The sequence below is a fragment of the Salvelinus sp. IW2-2015 genome, linkage group LG13, assembly GCF_002910315.2.
Source record: "Salvelinus sp. IW2-2015 linkage group LG13, ASM291031v2, whole genome shotgun sequence".
Taxonomy (NCBI): domain Eukaryota; kingdom Metazoa; phylum Chordata; class Actinopteri; order Salmoniformes; family Salmonidae; genus Salvelinus; species Salvelinus sp. IW2-2015.
Window position 1 is genome coordinate 43,451,841 of NC_036853.1, and position 19,260 is coordinate 43,471,100.

The 19,260-nt window shown below is 40.7% G+C and overlaps 1 protein-coding gene across 1 annotated transcript; it reads left to right on the forward strand.

Annotated features, from left to right (window-relative positions):
• The first annotated feature begins 9,326 nt into the window (after nt 1-9,326).
• Nucleotides 9,327-11,349, forward strand: fabp2 (fatty acid binding protein 2, intestinal). The gene is made up of 4 exons (XM_023998362.3): nt 9,327-9,501; nt 9,930-10,102; nt 10,641-10,748; nt 11,086-11,349. Exons 1-4 carry the CDS (start codon nt 9,435-9,437, stop codon nt 11,134-11,136), a joined length of 399 nt encoding a protein of 132 aa, XP_023854130.1. The 5' UTR covers nt 9,327-9,434; the 3' UTR covers nt 11,137-11,349.
• Nucleotides 11,350-19,260: the final 7,911 nt, after the last annotated feature.

Genomic DNA, 19,260 nt, shown 5'->3' on the forward strand with positions numbered 1-19,260 from the left:
GCAGATTTCTAAGCAAACAGCTGGAGGCAGGGCTTTCTCCTATAGAGCTCAATTTTTATGGAATGGTCTGCTTACCCATGTGAGAGACGCAGACTCGGTCTCAACCTTTAAGTCTTTACTGAAGACTAATCTCTTCAGTGGGTCATATGAATTGAGTGTAGTCTGGCCCAGGAGTGTGAAGGTGAACGGAAAGGCTCTGGAGCAACGAACCGCCCTTGCTGTCTCTGCCTGGCCGGATCCCCTCTCTCCACTGGGATTCTCTGCCTCTAACCCTATTACAGGGGCTTGAGTCACTGGCTTACTGGTGCTCTTTAATGCCGTCCCTAGGAGGGGTGGTGTCACTTGAGTGGGTTGAGTCACTGACGTGAATCTTCCTGTCTGGGTTGGCGGGTTGGGTTGTGCCGTGGCGGAGATCTTTGTGGGCTATACTCGGCCTTGTCTCAGGATGGTAAGTTGGTGGTTGAAGATATCCCTCTAGTGGTGTGGGGGCTGTGCTTTGGCAAAGTGGGTGGGGTTATATCCTTCCTGTTTGGCCCTGTCCGGGGGGGGTATCATCGGATGGGGCCACAGTGTCTACTGACCCCTCTGTCTCAGCCTCCAGTATTTATGCTGCAGTAGTTTATGTGTCGGGGGGCTAGGGTCTGTTTTGTTATATCTGGAGTACTTCTCCTGTCTTATCTGGTGTCCTGTGTGAATTTAAGTATGCTCTCTCTAATTCTCTCTTTTCTCTCTTTCTTTCTCTTATCTGGAGCACCTGAGCCCTAGGACCATGCCTCATGACTACCTGGCATGATGACTCCTTGCTGTCCCCAGTCCACCTGGCCGTGCTGCTGCTCCAGTTTCAACTGTTCTGCCTGCGGCTATGGAACCCTGACCTTGTTCCACGGACGTGCTACCTGTCCCAGACCTGCTGTTTTCAACTCTCGAGAGACAGCAGGAGAGGTAAGAGATACTCTTAATGATCGGCTTATGAAAAGCCAACTGACATTTACTCCTGAGGTGCTGACTTGCTGCACCCTCGAAACTACTGTGACTATTATTATTTGACCATGCTGGTCATTTATGAACATTTGAACATCTTGGCCATGTTCTGTTTAATCTGTTATAATCTCCACCCGGCACAGCCAGAAGAGGACTGGCCACCCCTCATAGCCTGGTTCCTCTCTAGGTTTCTTCTTAGGTTTTGGCCTTTCTAGGGAGTTTTTCTGAGCCACCGTGCTTCTACACCTGCATTGCTTGCTGTTTGGGGTTTTAGGCTGGGTTTCTGTACAGCACTTTGAGATATCAGCTAATGTAAGAAGGGCTATATAAATACATTTGATTTGATTTGATTTACAGCTAAAATGGAAAGGCATCTTCCAAAGACAGCTTCTTTGAGGTGTATGTATAGGTCATATGAAGTTTGCTAATGGAAAATGGTGTCCAGAAGGATCTCTTAGGATGACAGTTGTGTCATGTCTGCACACTGCACAGTACTCATTCATTCATTCATTCATTTCGAGACTTCTGGAATAAATCCGTGTGTACCATAGTGAATATGGTACAACTCTTTAGTGAAAAAGAACCTGACATACTGTAGGTAGCATAAAAAGTTGAAATGGTGCTAGATAGGGAATCATTTTTCTATCTATTGACCTATATTTTCATTGTAAAGAAAGCTACACAGATTTGTAGAAATAAACAGTAGAAACAAAGAAACCCAGTGCCACACAAACGCCAATCCATTCATTACAGACAATGTTCTCCTACACGTCAGATTATTTCCCCATTGGCTCTTTCTGTGGCAGACCACCTAAACTGAGGGAATCTTAACAGAAAATATAATCTGCTATTCTCCTATAGGACAGTAAAGATGTCACAATACGTTATCTGTTAGGGCTTACACTATCCCTGTGCAATATTAACTGACAACTAACAAAGGTCGTCATTTTTAGGTCAAGTAGTGGGAAGATTATGATTAAACTCTTCTATCGAGCCAAACTTTATCAGAGATTCAGATGATTACATCCGGCCGTGATTGGGTGTCCCATAGTGCGGCGCACAATTGGCCCAGGGTCATCCGGGTTTGGCCGGGGTAGGCAGTCATTGTAAATAAGAATTTGTTCTTAACTGACTTGCCTAGTTAAATACAGGTTCAATAAAAAATAAAAAATAAAATAAAGATAGGCAAGAGAGAGGCAATGGTTAAGATCCAAGGCCACCGATGTGAACCAGTCCCTAACACATAACTGTCCTTATCCTGACATCTTTAAAGTCCTATAGGAGAATAGCAGATGCGCTTCTTATGGTGCACTCAGTCTGCCACAAAGAACTGGTGTGGAAAATAATTTGACGTCCATAGACCAAATAAAAAATAGGCAGCGCTATCTATGCACGATCAAAAGGCAAGAAGTTCATGGTGAACGTTTTTTCAAATCTTTATTGTCCCATGTAAGACATGTGCCAGGGGGCCACATTTCACATTGGTCCACTCTGGGGGGGACAAAGTCTAAAAATGATTTTCATTGAGGTCAATGTCTGTGGGTTATATTTCAGTATGATAACCACTTATCGGAGGTAGCTAAATTCTGGTTATCGGTGCATTAATGTTATGACCCCAATGAGGTTATCTGTTTCAACCGGATTGAGGGTATGACATGAAATGTTCATTACCATTCCAATCGTCTCAATTGTTGTCTTACAATACAACAATGGATAATACAATGGATGTCATAATACAACACAAAATATGGTGTGAAACAATTGGAATGGTGCTGAATTATCTATGGGTCCGATTTTTAGGGTATTTCGAGCCCGAATGGGAAGTATAGGGAAGTTCTTTATTGTGGCCTTGATGATAACTAACACCAACTTTTACACACAACAAGGAAACCCATTGAGACCCAAGTATTTTAGTTATATAGAGTCATCCTATATTTAATCATATTTAGTTCATGGACTAATAGGGACATTTGATCTACAGGCAGGATGACAGAGCACATTTTTTAATATATTTTTTTATTTCACCTTTATTTAACCAGGTAGGCTAGTTGAGAACAAGTTCTCATTTACAACTGCGACCTGGCCAAGATAAAGCAAAGCAGTGTGACACAGACAACAACACAGAGTTACACATGGAGTAAACAAAAAACAAGCCAATGACACAGTAGAAAAAAAATAAAGTCTATATACAGTGTGTGCAAAAGGCATGAATAGGCAATAGGCAATAAATAGGCCATAGGAGCGAATAATTACAATTTAGCAGATTAACACTGGAGTGATAAATGAGCAGATGATGATGTGCAAGTAGAGATACTGGTGTGCAAAAGAGCAGAAAAGTAAATAAAATAAAAACAGTATGGGGATGAGGTTATTGTTAAATAAATAAATAATATATATACAGCACATTGTGCTATTGAATAAATATACATGATTAGGAGGAAATAGTAAAAATATAAAATTAAATAATTTGAGGCGATTGGTAACGGTTTATTTTAAAGAATACTTGATTGAAAAAACACATTTATGAAGTGCTTTAAATGTAGTTTATGAACTGTTATTTATTAGTTTATGGATTAAATGCTTATACATCCATTTTTTAAGTGTAACCAAAAGATGACCCTGTACCCACTAAATCTGGTCACAATGCGGACACAGTGACTGATAAAAGACACATTTTAATGCCAATTGTAGGCGTGACAAATTTTGATCAGATTATGGTGATTGGATCCCCTTGATCGGATGACGACAACCACATGTGAGCACCAGGAAAAAACAGGGCTTCAGTTTGTACATGGCCATGAGTCTTATCCAACTCCAGATAGAGTTCATGTGAGTAGTGGGAAGGAATTAACTCATAAATCTTTCACCTACGTCCTTTCCCCTACATTCTTGTGCTGTCCATTTCCTGAAAAGTTCCCATTTTGGAGATACAAGGTTTTCTTCCAAATAAACGAATTAACAACAGAAGCCATCTGAGTGCATTAGTCTGTTTTTCAGATTTCTATCTTTCAAATATCATCTGGTGGGTGATGACACGGCAGCAATTTTTGCGGCAGAAATTTCACCACACAACAGCAAAACACAAAAATGCAATACACATGTTTATTACCACTCCCAAAATAAGAACTGCTTTAGTATTCCATTTCTGTGAGTGTTAGATGAGTGGTGAACTTTCTGGTGCAAAAATGGCTGCCGTGGTAATAGCCACTAGATGAGATTTGAAAGAGAGAAATTTGAAAGTGGTTGCAGCAAGGTAAAATGCTGGGGATGAGTGTTTCTGTGGGGGAGATCCTAGGTTATAACTCCTACTCTGCGGTAATGTGATGTATGTTTGTCAGGAGAAAACCAAGTCTCTCGGTTGATTTGAGGTGATTTTAGTTTCACTTTCACTGCAATCTTACATTTGTGTTGTATCCTCCCTCCATTTGCTCCCATAATCCAATCCCAACCATGGATTAGTTTATCCTGGCTCATAGGCTGCTTGCAGGGTAAGGAACCATCTTACTATTACATAAGAAATCACAACTTTAACTTAAAAGCTCTCAAAGGCAGTTGCCCTATCACTACCATGATGGCTGCTGGTAAATATTGAGAGACAACCAAACATACACTGAAAAAAATCTATAAATGTGTAAAGTGTTTCACCTCATCATAAAAGTCCCAGCTGAAATAAAAAATCCCCAAAATGTACCATAAGCAAAAAAGGCTTATTTCTCTCATATTTTGTGCACATATTTGTTTACATCCCTGTTAGTTAGCATTTCTGATAGGTGTGGCATATCAAGAAGCTGATTAAACAGCATGATCATTACACAGGTGCACCTTGTGCTGGGGACAATAAAAGGCCACTATAAAATGTGCAGTTTATTTATTATAATTTCCCCCCCTTTATTTAACCAGGTAGACCAGTTGAGAACAAGTTCTTATTTACAACTGCGACCTGGCCAAGATAAAGCAAAGCAGTGCGACAAAAACAACAATACAGAGTTACACTTGGGATAAACAAACGTACAGTCAATAACACAATTAGAAAATCTGTATACAGTGTGTGCAAATGAAGTAAGGCGATAAGGCAATAAATAGGCCATAGTGGTGAAGTAATTACAATTTAGCAAATAACACTGGAGTGATATATGTGCAGATGAGGATGTGCAAGTATAAATACTGGTATAAATATTGGTGTGGAAAAGAGCAGAAAAAAACAAAAACCAAATATGGGGATGAGGTAGGTAGTTGGTTGGATGGGCTATTTACAGATGGGCTGTGTACAGGTGCAGCGATTGGTAAGCTGCTCTGACAGCCGATGCTTGAAGTTAGTGAGGGAGATATGTCTCCAACTTCAGTGATTTTTGCAATTCGTTCCAGTTATTGGCAGCAGAGAACTGGAAGGAAAGGCGGCCAAAGGAGGTGTTGGCTTTGGGAATGACCAGTGAAATATATACCTGCTGGAGCGCGTGCTACGGGTGGGTGTTGCTATGGTGACCAGTGAGCTGAGATAAGGCGGAGCTTTACCTAGCAAAGACTTATAGATGACCTGGAGCCAGTGGGTTTGGCCACGAATATGTAGCAAGGACCAGCCAACGAGAGCATACAGGTCGCAATGGTGGGTAGTATATGGGGCTTTGGTGACAAAACAGATGGCACTGTGATAGACTGCGTCCAGTTTGCTGAGTTGAGTGTTGGAGGCTATTTTGTAAATCACATCGCCGAAGTCAAGGATCGGCAGGATAGTCAGTTTTACGAGGGTATGTTTGCCAGCATGAGTGAAGGAAGCTTTGTTGCGAAATAGGAATCCGACTCTAGATTTAACTTTGGGTTGGAGATGCCTAATGTGAGTCTGGAAGGAGAGTTTACAGTCTAGCCAGACACCTAGGTATTTACAGTTGTCCACATATTCTGCTGGGGGCGGTGATTCAATCTACTGCAGAGATAGCCTGCATAGTTCTGTCCTACTATCCAGGTCTGTACCCAAATCATTCGAGCTTCTACTTTTAAAAATACACCTTTCCAGAAACAAGTCTCTCACCGTTGCCGCTTGCTATAGACCACCCTCTGCCCCCAGCTGGGCCATGGACACCATATGTGAATTGATTGCCCCACATCTATCTTCAGAGCTCGTGCTGCTAGGTGACCTAAACTGGGACATGCTTAACACCCCGGCCATCCTACAATCTAAGCTTGATGCCCTCAATCTCACAAAAATTATCAATGAACCCACCAGGTACAACCCCAAATCCATAAACACGGGCACCCTCATAGATATCATCCAAACCAACTTGCCCTCCAAATACACCTTTGCTGTTTTCAACCAAGATCTCAGCGATCACTGCCTCATTGCATGCATCCGTAATGGGTCTGCGGTCAAACGACCACCCCTCATCTCTGTCAAACGCTCCCTAAAACACTTCAGCGAGCAGGACTTTCTAATCGACCTGGCCCGGGTATCCTGGAAGGATATTGACCTCATCCCGTCAGTAGAGGATGCCTGGTTATTCTTTAAAAGTGCCTTGCTCACCACCTTAAATAAGCAAGGTCCTTTCAAAATGTTTGAACCGGGAACAGATATAGTCCTTGGTTCTCTCCAGACCTGACTGCCCTTGACCAGCACAAAAACATCCTGTGGCATTCTGCATTAGCATCGAATAGCCCCCGTGATATGCAACTTTTCAGGAACCAATATACACAGGTAGGGTATAGGAACCAATATACACAGGTAGTTAGGAAAGCTAAGGCTAGCTTTATCAAGCAGAAATGTGCATCCTGTAGTACACACTCCAAAAAGTTCTGGGACACTGTAAGGTCCATGGAGAATAAGAACACCTCCTCTCACCTGCCCACTGCACTGAGGCTAGGAAACACTGTCACCACCGATAAATCCACTATAATTGAGAATTTCAATAAGCATTTTTCTACGGCTGGCCATGATTTCCACTTGGCTACCCCTACCCTGATAAACAGCCCTGCACCCCCCACAGCAACTCGCCCAAGCCTCCCCCATTTCTCCTTCACCCAAATCCAGATAGCTGATGTTCTGAAAGAGCCTGCAAAATCTGGACCCCTACAAATCAGCCGGGCTAGACAATCTGGACCCTCCCTTTTTAAAATGATCTGCCGAAATTGTTGCAACCCCTATTACTAGCCTTTTCAACCTCTCTTTCGTATCGTCTGAGATTCCCAAAGATTGGAAAGCTGCCGCGGTCATCCCCCTCTTCAAAGGAGGAGACACTTTAGACCCAAACTGCTATAGACCTATATCTATCCTACCCTGCCAAGTTAACAAACAGATTACCAACCATTTCGAATCCCACCGTACCTTCTCCGCTATGCAATCTGGTTTCAGAGCTGGTCATGGGTGCACTTCAGCCACGCTCAAGGTCCTAAACGATATCATAATCGATAAGAGACATTACTGTGCAGCCGTCTTCATTGACCTGGCCAAGGCTTTCGACTCTGTCAATCACCACATTCTTATCGGCAGACTTAACAAAAATCATTTGTCAAATGATTGCCTCTCCTCCTGGTTCACCAACTACTTCTCTGATAGAGTTCAGTATTGTCCGGACATCTGGCAGTCTCTATGGGGACTACCAGACTGCTACTAATACATCAATGATGTCGCTCTTGCTGCTGGTGATTCTCTGTTCCACCTCTACGCAGACGACACCATTCTGTATACCTCTGGCCCTTCTTTGGACACTGTGTTAACTAACCTTCAGACGAGCCATTCAATCCCATACAACTCTCCTTCCGTGGCCTCCAACTGCTTTTATATGCTAGTAAAACTAAATGCATGCTATTCAACCGATCGCTGCCCGCACCTGCCCGCCCGTCCAGCATCACTACTCTGGACGGTTCTGACTTAGAATATGTGGACAACTACAAATACTGTACCTAGGTGTCTGGTTAGACTGTAAACTCTAGAATCGGCTTCCTATTTCGCAACAAAGCATCCTTCACTCATGCTGCCAAACATACCCTCATAAAACGGACCATCCTACCGATCCTCGACTTTGGCAATGTCATTTACAAAATAGCCTCCAACACTCTACTCAACAAATTGGATGTAGTCTATCACAGTGCCATCCGTTTTGTCACCAAAGCCCCATATACTACCCACCACTGCGACCTGTACGCTCTCGTTGGCTGGACCTCGCTTCATACTCGCCGCCAAACCCACTGGCTCCAGCTCATCTACAAGTCTATGCTAGGTAAAGCCCCGCCTTATCTCAGCTCACTGGTCAACATAGTAGCACCCACCCATAGCACGCGCTCCAGCAGGTATATCTCACTGGTCACCCCCAAAGCCAATTCTTCCTTTGGCTGCCTTTCCTTCCAGTTCTCTGCTGCCAATGACTGGAACGAACTGCAAAAATCACTGAAGCTGGAGACTCATATTTCCCTCACTAGCTTTAAGCACCAGCTGTCAGAGCAGCTCACAGATCACTGCACCTGTACATAGCCCATCTGTAAATAGCCCATCCAACTACCTCATCCCCATGCTGTATTTATTTATTTATCTTGCTCCTTTGCACCCCAGTATCTCTACTTGCACATTCATCTTCTGCACATCTACCACTCCAGTGTTTAATTGCTATATTGTAATTACTTTGCCACCATGGCCTATTTATTGCCTTAACTCCCTCATCCTACCTCATTTGCACACACTGTATATAGACTTTTTCGACTGTATTATTGACTGTATGTTGGTTTATTCCATGTGTAACTCTGTGTTGTTGTATGTGTCGAACTGCTTTGCTTTATCTTGGCCAGGTCGCAGTTGTAAATGAGAACTTGTTCTACTACTACTACTAATGTACTACTACTACTACTACTACTACTACTACTACTACTACGACTATTACTAATACTACTACTACTGCTATTACTACTACTACAACTACTAATACTACTGCTACTACTACTACTACTACTACTACTACTTGTTTACTACTACTACTACTACTACTACTACAGCAACTTCTACTACAACTACTATTTACTACTACTACTACTACTACTTGTCTACTACTACTTGTAGTGGGAGTAGGAGCAGCAGCAGTACTGCTCTACTAAATAGATGGAAAATAGTGACTCATTGTTTATAACAAAGGAACGATCCTGCACATCCGAAGCACAGCACAGATTATCTGCGGCCACAAATAACTATGTGATAGTAAAGGGCAAAGGATGTCGAAACAATAACCTTGCATATTGTATGATCATTAAAGGGACAATTCCCATTGTACCAAAACACAGCTATTGGCACTACACAGTGGAAGATCATGACTTGTGTAGCCTTGAGGAAATATGAGCTTTACACAGCCACATCAGCATATGAGATAGGAGAGAGCGATAAGAGAGTGAGCTAACACAAGCAGTGGTTTAAAAGGCCAGGTGGTAGGCTAAGGCAGGTCACTCCTTAGAGTAGAGCCAGTCCAACCCTTCCAGCAACCATGACCTACAACGGCACTTGGAAAGTAGACCGCAGCGAGAACTATGAGAAATTCATGGAGCAGATGGGTAAGAGATCAATAGTTTTTGGAAAATTCGTTTTGGGGGAAAGACACTTCGGCACAAACTGACTTTTGGTGGATGTTGAAAGCAAAGACAAGTAGGCCTACAAAATGTTTACCTAAACAGGCATACAAAGTGCATTTAATGCAAATAAAGTCAATTTACTTTTTGTACCACAGGCAATTCAGTGGTGTGTTTGTATAAAAGCGATTTTTTATGCATTAAATGCCTTTAGATTAGAGGACTATGTATGTTTTCTGACATGTTATATGTACCTCGCACCTAAGGCACTGTAAAATGAATGCATAATGTCTATCCAGGTGCTGCACTGTAGTACATCCAAATTAAATATCTTGTATAGTCGTTTACGCATGGTTTACGCATGGTTCAATTTGATTTGGAGTTGGACACATGGATTGTGTCTCTGTTCACAGGTGTCAACATGGTCAAGAGGAAGCTGGCTGCTCACGATAACCTCAAGATTACCCTTGAACAAACTGGAGACAAATTTGTCGTGAAGGAGGCCAGTTCTTTCCGCACGCTGGATTTGGAATTTACCCTGGGAGTCACCTTTGAATATGCTCTTGCAGATGGGACAATGCTATCAGTAAGCAATGCATTTATACAGTATTATATAGTATTATATTCTTGCAGCCATACATACAATGGCTGTGGAAGAGCCTAGGCATAGTTTTTATATGTTGATGCATAGTGTATTCCCAGGAGAAGAAATTAGTAACAACATAATTGAATGGATGCATACCACAAATCCAGCGATTTCTATTCCTATCTGTTATTTCCAATAACAAAAGTTTATTGCATTATTTTTCTGCGCTCGAAGCTATTCAATACTTGATAATGAGTTGCAAAGTACAGGGCACAGTCCCATTGGCACTGTTCCAACATGTCCACACTAGGATACCAGTTAGAACACATTCACAATACATTTCTTCATTATGTACAGTTTGCTACTGTGCATATAGGAACACAGGCCTAATGAAGTATAAAACCTTTCAGCAACTAGATGAATATGATATAGAAATATTTTTCGATGTGCAGCATGACTGCAAAAAGATTACCTGGAATGTTGCCACTTGATTCTTGGACCAGTATCATGATGAAATATTTGACCTTTCACCCATCAGGGTTCATGGGGCATGGAAGGAGACATGATGAAAGGTACATTCACCAGAAAGGACAATGGAAAGGTGCTGACAACTACCAGAGCCATTGTTGGAGAGGAACTTGTACAGGTTAGTTACCCTCTCTGGAAAATTATATTTGCATGTGAAAAAAGTATATATGCACCTTGTTTTACACACCCTAAATGAAAACATATTTACACTTCTGAAGAAGAAAACAGGCAGCAGACCTTGGCCAGAGTACAAATCAAACGCTTGAAAGTACCTAGCTTGATTTACCTTGGAGTTTGTAATGTTGGGACTATTCCATTGGTTTAATTATACAGGGCAAACCAAATCAAGTGGAGCATTTGACAGAAGTATTTGTCATGGATATGGATTTGAACTAGGTCTGGTTGTAGGATATTTTTGTTGTCACAATAAAATGTATATACTCTTCCTCCAACAGAGCTACAGCTATGATGGAGTCGAAGCCAAGAGAATTTTCAAGAGGGGTTAGAGGAAACCGATCAAACAATCCAACCACTAAGACCAGGAAGAGCTACGTTCAAATCCAGAATGATACCATTTTACAACCTTTCCTAAGCCACTGGACCACTTTAGGTCTTTGTAACGCCAACATCATTTTTAGCTGTACAAGATGCACTGTTTGTAATAGAAATGTGTAAAGCAGGTTTGATATTTTAAGAAGTAAACACGTTTTTGAATTATTTATGGACTGATTTTCTGAATTTCTCAATGTCCACAAAATGTATACAGATATTTCTGAATATTCAAGATTAGATGAGTACGAGCCCACTAGCGCAATACGCTATTGCCAATGACTGTGACTCACTGTTGTCAATCATCAATGGAAATCAAGTGACTGCAAAAACCAGAGGCATACAAAAAATATTTAGTGATTGCATAATTTTAAGTTTATTAAACAATGAATAAAAATAAATGCATAGGCATCTCCAAAAATATAAAGTGTACACAGTCAGCTATACTGTACATGTTTCTTTTCAAATGGAACATGTTAAACTTTCTCATGGAAAAAATGCAAAGGCACTCCAGATATAACAGCAGAGCAATATATACAAAGTCCATATACTCCCAAAAATACCCAGTGAGAAAAACAATTAAAACCTTTCCGCTGAAGCAAGACTTACATAAAGGAATAATAAACTGTATATTACGTGAATAATTTTATGTAAAGCATTGAAATAACCAACTTCACAACAAGCAAATAAAAACACTACCAGTGAGAACTGGGAACAGTTTCATGTTGAGCTTAAAAAGATTAAAGGGGATTAATATATCAACAGCCTAGGAACATTAGTGAACAAATACTATGACATCCATTGTTGTTAGTGTCCCGGTTTGTTGAGTCTTACCCCAAATTATTTGAATGCCAAAATGTCAATACTTATTTTACCATAACAAAAATGAAATTTACCAGACATAATGGCAAAACTGTGAATTTTGAAGCAGCATGCATTTAAATAAATTACAAAAATCTAATGACAGATTACAATTGGATTACATTTTGTTTTGATAACTGAAAAAGGACAGCCAAGATCCTAAGTTTTCAATAGCTTTTTTCTCTTAAAGATTTGTGCACATAGATGCAGCACTACATTTTATGCTGATGAATGTGAAAAATTCTAATATCGGGGATATTGACTTGCATTGAATTTGTGCCATAGATGGTAAAACGTTTGCATTTGGAGACAGTGGCCAGGTAAAGAAAACCAAAGCATGGATTGCTGTCTCACCTTGTCCATAGACTGCATAGACCAACATGTAATTTTGTAATTTGGGTGAACTATCCCTTTAAATTATTTTTTTCTGAAAGTAGCAGGGTCTTCTGGGACATGGGGCAAGATTCAGAAGTTTTGTTTTTGGTTCTGCCCAACCATGTAATTGCTTTACCTGTTCTTTGCACACATTGCAAATGGATAGAGGAACATTGCAATTAAAATAAATCATTATGTTAATGAATCTACATACGTATCCCCAGTTAGCCGCAATGTAGTTTTGCCTATTGATGACTTAAATACCATAAAACTACAATGTAGCTCTGTTGCAATTTTTTGTAACAGGCAATGGAGTTGAGATATCTGGAAAGTTTTCAAGCGACATTTTCCTCTCACAAAGAAGCACTTTGCATGAGCAAACTAACCATAACATTTTAAATATGTAATGACACATGATCCAAGGCAATTTCCAAATGCTGCAAAATTGCAATATAAATCATGAGCTGCAGTGTTCAGAAATCCCCATGGATAAAGTACCATCCCACCTATATAAAATATTACGGATAGTTTCCTCAAGCAAACTGTCACCAACAAAGTGTTATACTGTGAAGTGTTAAAGGTTAAATGCAGCTGTTTTTATCTCAATATCAAATCATTTCTAGGTAACAACGAAGTACCTTACTGTGATTGTTTTCAATTAAAATTTAAAAAAAGAAACAAATATATCTTATTAGGAAATAGCAAATTCTTAAGCAAGGATCTTGCTAGGACTGTCTGGGAGTGATTTGAGCAGGGAGGGGAAAACTACAAAAAAATAAAAAATAAAGTTTTTTGGCGGAGAGGTTTGGAACTCTCTTATTGGTCTATTAACTAATTTACTGCATGTTGATGTCACCATGGAAGGCCAATACTCCCTCCCACCAAAACAGGCAGAAATTTCAGACGCTCTTTTCAAACAGCTTACACTAAAATGGTATTTATCATTATCACAATGTCACAGTATTATTCCAACCTCATAGTGTGGAAATATATATAGAACACAGAAAAATCAAGATTTTGACTGCACTGGGCCTTTAAAGTTTTATACATTAGCATGATCTGAATGATCTGAATGGTTTTATGGATCACCAAAACTGAAGCCATCTCCCATTGGGTTATTTACCTAGTACTTTTCTTCCTTTAACAATGTGAAATGTGAAAATGTATGTTAAAAAGTTATGGTAGAAGTTATGGTTCCTGGTTTTTGACAGGGAAATGTCCCCTGACCTATCCAATGAAAACAGTATAAAATGAATTCTAATGTGAATTATATTTGTTTGGCTTCATTCAGAAACATCTAGAGGGCAACTTGCTATCAGATTTACCAACATTGAAATCAATTGCACCTTAAATTGCGATACTATGGGTGTCATTGACAAAAACGTATTGACACAATCATGCTTATATAGTGTCCAACACTTTGGCCCGGATTCAATCCGATCGTAGGTTATAGACATTGATGAAAACATATTGACACAATCATGCTAGCATCCACACCTTGGAACACTATGCTTTTTTCAGACTTACGCTATTCTCCAATTGAGACAACATTAGCAGCATTTACCGTGAGTAGGATCTCCGTGAATGTGGGAACATTGGCTTTAAAAGCTGCAATAGCTATAACTCGCGATCATATTGAATCCCTGCCGTTATCTTCTCACTAAATAAATACAATAAATAATAACAACTTAAAGGATATTTTTGCTGTTTTCAAACTTACCTCTATTTTTTCCACTTACTCTGAAAGTAGTCTATGGGGCCAAAGAAACTGTCATCCACAGGTTTGATTTGTTTAAATAGCCACTATTAACAATTGGAGTGATAGGGGCAAGCTCACCATGTTCAAAATTGCGCGACCAAATCAACTCAAACACCTTCAAATCACTGGTGCGAAGGTGAACGGCAAGGCACTGGAGTGACAAACCACCCTTGCTGTCTCTGTCTGGCCGGCTCCCCTCTCTACACTGGCTTGCTAGTGCTCTCCCATTCCGTCCCTAGGAGAGGTGCATCACGTCGTGCTAGGCTTTTTTCACTATACTCAACGTTACCTTCCTGTCCGGTTTTGCGCCCCCTTGGGCTCGTGTGGTGGGGGAGATCTTTGTGGGCTATACGTCGCCTTGTCTCAGGGTAGTAAGTCGGTGGTCTGTTGATATCCTTCGAGTGGTGTGGGGGCTGTGCTTTGGCAAAGTGGGTGAGGTTATATCGTGCCTGGTTGGCCCCGCCTGGGGGTATCGTCGGACAGGGCCACAGTGTCCCCCGACCCCCCGTCTCAGTCTCCAGTATCTATGCTGCAATAGTCTATGTGCCGGGGAGCTATGGTCAGTCTGTCCTATCTGGTGTAATTCTCCTGTCCTATCTGGTGTCCTGTGTGATCTAAGGTATGCTCCCTCTAATTCTCCCATCTCTCTCTCGCTCTCTCCCCTCCCGGAGGGCCTGAGCCCTAGGACCGTGCCTCAGAACTACCTGGCCTGACAACTCCTGGCAGTCCCTGTCCCCAGTCCACCTGGTTGTGCTGCTGATCCAGTTTCTGCTGTTCTGCCTGGAACCCTGACCTTTTCACCGGACCGGTTACCTTATCCCAAAACTGCTCTTTCGACCCTCTCTTTCCCGCTCTCTCTCTCGACCTGTCTTGACCACTGAATGCTCGGCTATGAAAAGCCAACTGACATTTACTCCTGAGGTGCTGACCTATAGCATCCTCTATAACCACTGTGATTAATATTTGACCTTGCTGGTCATCTTTGGAACATTTGAACATCTTGAAGAACAATCTGGCCTTAATGGCCATGTAATCTTATAATCTCTACCCGGCACAGTCAGAAGAGGACTGGTTCCTCTCTATGTTTCTTCCTAGGTTCCTGCTTTTCTAGGGAGTTTTTCCTAGCCACCTTGCTTCTACACCTGCATTGCTTGCTTTGGGGTTTTAGGCTGGGTTTCTGTATACACACTTTGTGACATCTGCTAATGTAAAAAGGTCTTTATAAAGATATTTGATTGATTGAAGTTACTTAGGGGTGATTTTGCCACAAATTCTGAACATAGTGAGCTTTCCCCTATCATTCCTTTTACCTTTTGGTTAGCAGTGGCTAAAGTTGGTCAAGTTAGCAGTTTTTGAAATAAATCTGATGTCTCTCCTGGCCTATAAAGTACTTGCATGGTACTGTATGTGGAAAAATTGAGGCAGGTCAAAAAAGTGAAAATATCATTTAAGTAGACCCAATAACATAAACCAATTGGAATTTGGATGTCGGTTGGATACAAATGTAAAGTATGCCATGCGCATGCTCATACTGTACACATCACTAATTGTTACCTCTTTATAAGTCCTCATGCAGGTTGGCTAATGCAGGTTGGCTAACATTATTACAGTTGTCTATTTAGCAGGATAACAAGTATACAAACACAATGTTGGTGTTTGTATTATGAGATTGCTGAATTTGCCGCTTATATTCGGAAACAGAATTTGTGTTGGCTACACAATCAGAGATGCACATTACCTTAAACCAAAAGGTATAGAGTGTATACTCAACAGGTAATCATTATATTTGACTGTATTATGCCTTGGACTGCCCTTTCCAACTTCCAACTCATCTATCAACATAGATACATTTTGTCTCTGACAGTGGACTATCAAACTGTATCTTACTTTAAAATACATATAAGTACTTCAGTAAACCACAGTGCATCAGTGATTTGACATTTGACACTGATTACAGTTGAAGTTCTGGGAGCAACACTTTTCCAGCCAGCAGACTCTTTGGCATCCAGTTCAATAGTTTATTTTAGATGGACATCAGACCTATGAGTAAGAAGAGGACAGTAGATTATTATGACAGTAGATTATATGTGTACGCCATGAATACATTTTCACTGTTTACATTAAGAAAGATATGCCATTTAGCAGACGCTTTTATCCAAAGAATACATACATTGTTTATGTATGGGTGGACCTGGGAATTGAAACCACTGTCCTGGTGTTGCAAGCGCCATGCTCTTAACTGAGCAACAGAGGACCGCATTACCAATGTGTGTTATAGAGCTTGTTGCTAAAAACCTTTCTTGTCCTTACACACTTCTTGTATTGCAGACCTGGGTAAAATGTCAAATATTTTAAAATACATTTCATTTCATTTGTTTCATTTCATTTGGTTGAGTACAATGAAACCAATGCAATAATACTAGAAGTGCACCACACAAACTATATATTTTTGATTAACAGATATTTTAAAGTATTCAACCTATGTATTTGATCTAAGTCTGGTTTATTGGTTGTGCATTTCTCAGCTCTTGTTTTTGCTTGTTTAAGTTTACATTTGAGTAATTTAGCAGACACTTGTATTCAGAGCAGCTTAGTTAGTGCATTTATCTTAAAGGCCCAATGCAGCCGTTTATATATCAATATCAACTCGTCTCTGGGTAACAATTAAGTACCTTACAGTAATAGATTTCCATTAAAATGGGCAAAAATTGCTTTTTAGCAAAATTGACTTTTCTCAAACAAAAATTTTGCTAGAATATTTTATTTGTCAAACATCAATCATCATGTCACCAGAATAAGACCTTCAATATTTATTGTAAAGGAGCATCAAGAAGTTCATCATAATTTATTATATATAGCCTAAACTTTTTCGGTTTACCGAGTCGTAGTGGGAGGACCACACACCATATCATCGCGTGACTCCAAGTTTACTTCGATACGATGGTTATTATATCAATATATGTGTATAAAGGCTTTTCCATCGACATTTCTCGCATGATACATTTTACAGACACAAAATTCACACATCGAACAAACACATTATCTGTCGGCCTTTATACAATTGTATCGAAACTGCTCCCATCACAGCTGTGGATGGAAACATGGTTACAGTAAGCAAACATTTCCTCAATAAGTAGCAAAGTCAGTGCTTGTCCTGAGTAGTGGTATTGAACAGCTTAAATTCTAGTATACAGATGAATATATGTATTTATTTTATTTAACCTTTATTTAACTAGGCAAGTCAGTTAAGAACAAATTCTTATTTACAATGACGGCCTACCAAAAGGCAAAAGGCCTCCTGTGGGAACGGGGGCCTGGGAATAAAATAAATACAATATAAATATAGGACAAAACACACATCACAACAATAGAGACAACACAACACCACATAAAGAGACCTAAGACAACAACATAGCAAGGCAGCAACACATGACAACACAGCATGGTAGCAACACAACATAACAACCACATGGTAGCAACACAACATGGTAGCAGCACAAAAGATGGTACAAACATTATTGGGCACAGTCAACAGCACAACGGTCAAGAAGGTAGAGAAAACAATACATCACACAAAGCAGCCACAACTGTCAGTAAGAGTGTCCATGATTGAGTCTTTGAATGAAGCGATTGAGATGAAACTGTCCAGTTTGAGTGTTTGTTGCAGTTCGTTCCAGTCGCTAGCTGCAGCGAACTCAGGGATGTGTGTGCTTTGGGGACCTTTAACAGAAAGTGACTGGCAGAACGAGTGTTGTATGTGGAGGATGAGGGCTGCAGAAGATATCTCAGATAGGACGGAGTGAGACCTAAGGTTGTTTTTATAAATAAGCATCAACCAGTGGGTCTTGCGATGGGTATACAGAGATGACCAGTTTACAGAGGAGTATAGAGTACAGTGATGTGTCCTATAAGGAGCTTTGGTGGCAAATCTGATGGCCGAATGGTAAAGAACGTCTTGCCACTCGAGAGCACCCTTACTTGCCGATCTATAAATTATCTCCGTAATCTAGAATGGGAAGGATGGTCATCTGAATCAGGGTTAGTTTGGCAGCTAGGGTGAAAGAGGAGCGATTACGATAGAGGAAACCAAGTCTAGATTTAACTTTAGCCTTTGATATGTGCTGAGAAGCACAGTGCACCGTCTAGCCATACTCCCAAGTACTAGTATGAGGTGACTACCTCAAGCTCTAAACCCTCAGAGGTAGTAATAACACCTGTGGGAAGAGGGGAATTCTTCTTACCAAAGCACATGACCTTTGTTTTGGAGGTGTTTAGAACAAGGTTGAGGGTAGAGAAAGCTTGTTGGACACTAAGAAAGCTTTGTTGTAGAGCATTTAGCACAAAATCCGGGGAGGGGCCAGCTGAGTATAAGACTGTATCATCTGCATATAAATGGATGAGAGAGCTTCCTTCTGCCTGAGCTATGTTATTGATGTAAATTGAGAAAAGCGTGGGGCCTAGGATTGAGCCTTGGAGTACTCCCTTGGTGACAGGCAGTGGCTGAGACAGCAGATCTTCTGACTTTATACACTGCACTCTTTGAGAGAGGTAGTTAGCAAACCAGGCCAAAGACCCCTCAGAGACACCAATACTCCTTAGCCGGCCCACAAGAATGGAAGTCCGTATCAAAGCTTGGGCCAAGTCAATAAAATAGCAGACAATATTGCTTAGATAAGGGCATGGTGAATCATTGAGGATTTTAAGGTTGCAGTGACATCCATAACCACAATATACATATATATACATTAATAATATATAGATGTAAATATAATATTGATTTTTACTGCATTAAACTAATGTGTCCTCATAATCACCAGTGAAATGAAATTATGTTGTGCTGCCTTCTCTCATGATTTTGACACGGCGTGCAGCATGTCATGCTGTAATGGACAATAAACTGATCTGTATGCATAAAAGGATCTGGTAGCGGAGCATCAAAAGGTACTGATAAGAGGAACTGTGATACATGGCATTCTGAAAGGTCACAGAGTATCACTTACAGGTAATATCGTCAAAAATAGCCAGCTCATCTAGTCCTTTGGCTTGTCACTGGATTCCATTTTGCAGTGGGCTTATTGGTATGTTG

Coding starts and splice junctions, on each gene's coding strand:
- fabp2 (XM_023998362.3), top strand. CDS start 9,435: ATGACCTACAACGGCACTTGGAAAGTAGACCGCAGCGAGAACTATGAG. Junction 9,502..9,929: donor GAAATTCATGGAGCAGATGG/GTAAGAGATCAA, acceptor CTCTGTTCACAG/GTGTCAACATGGTCAAGAGG. Junction 10,103..10,640: donor CAGATGGGACAATGCTATCA/GTAAGCAATGCA, acceptor TTCACCCATCAG/GGTTCATGGGGCATGGAAGG.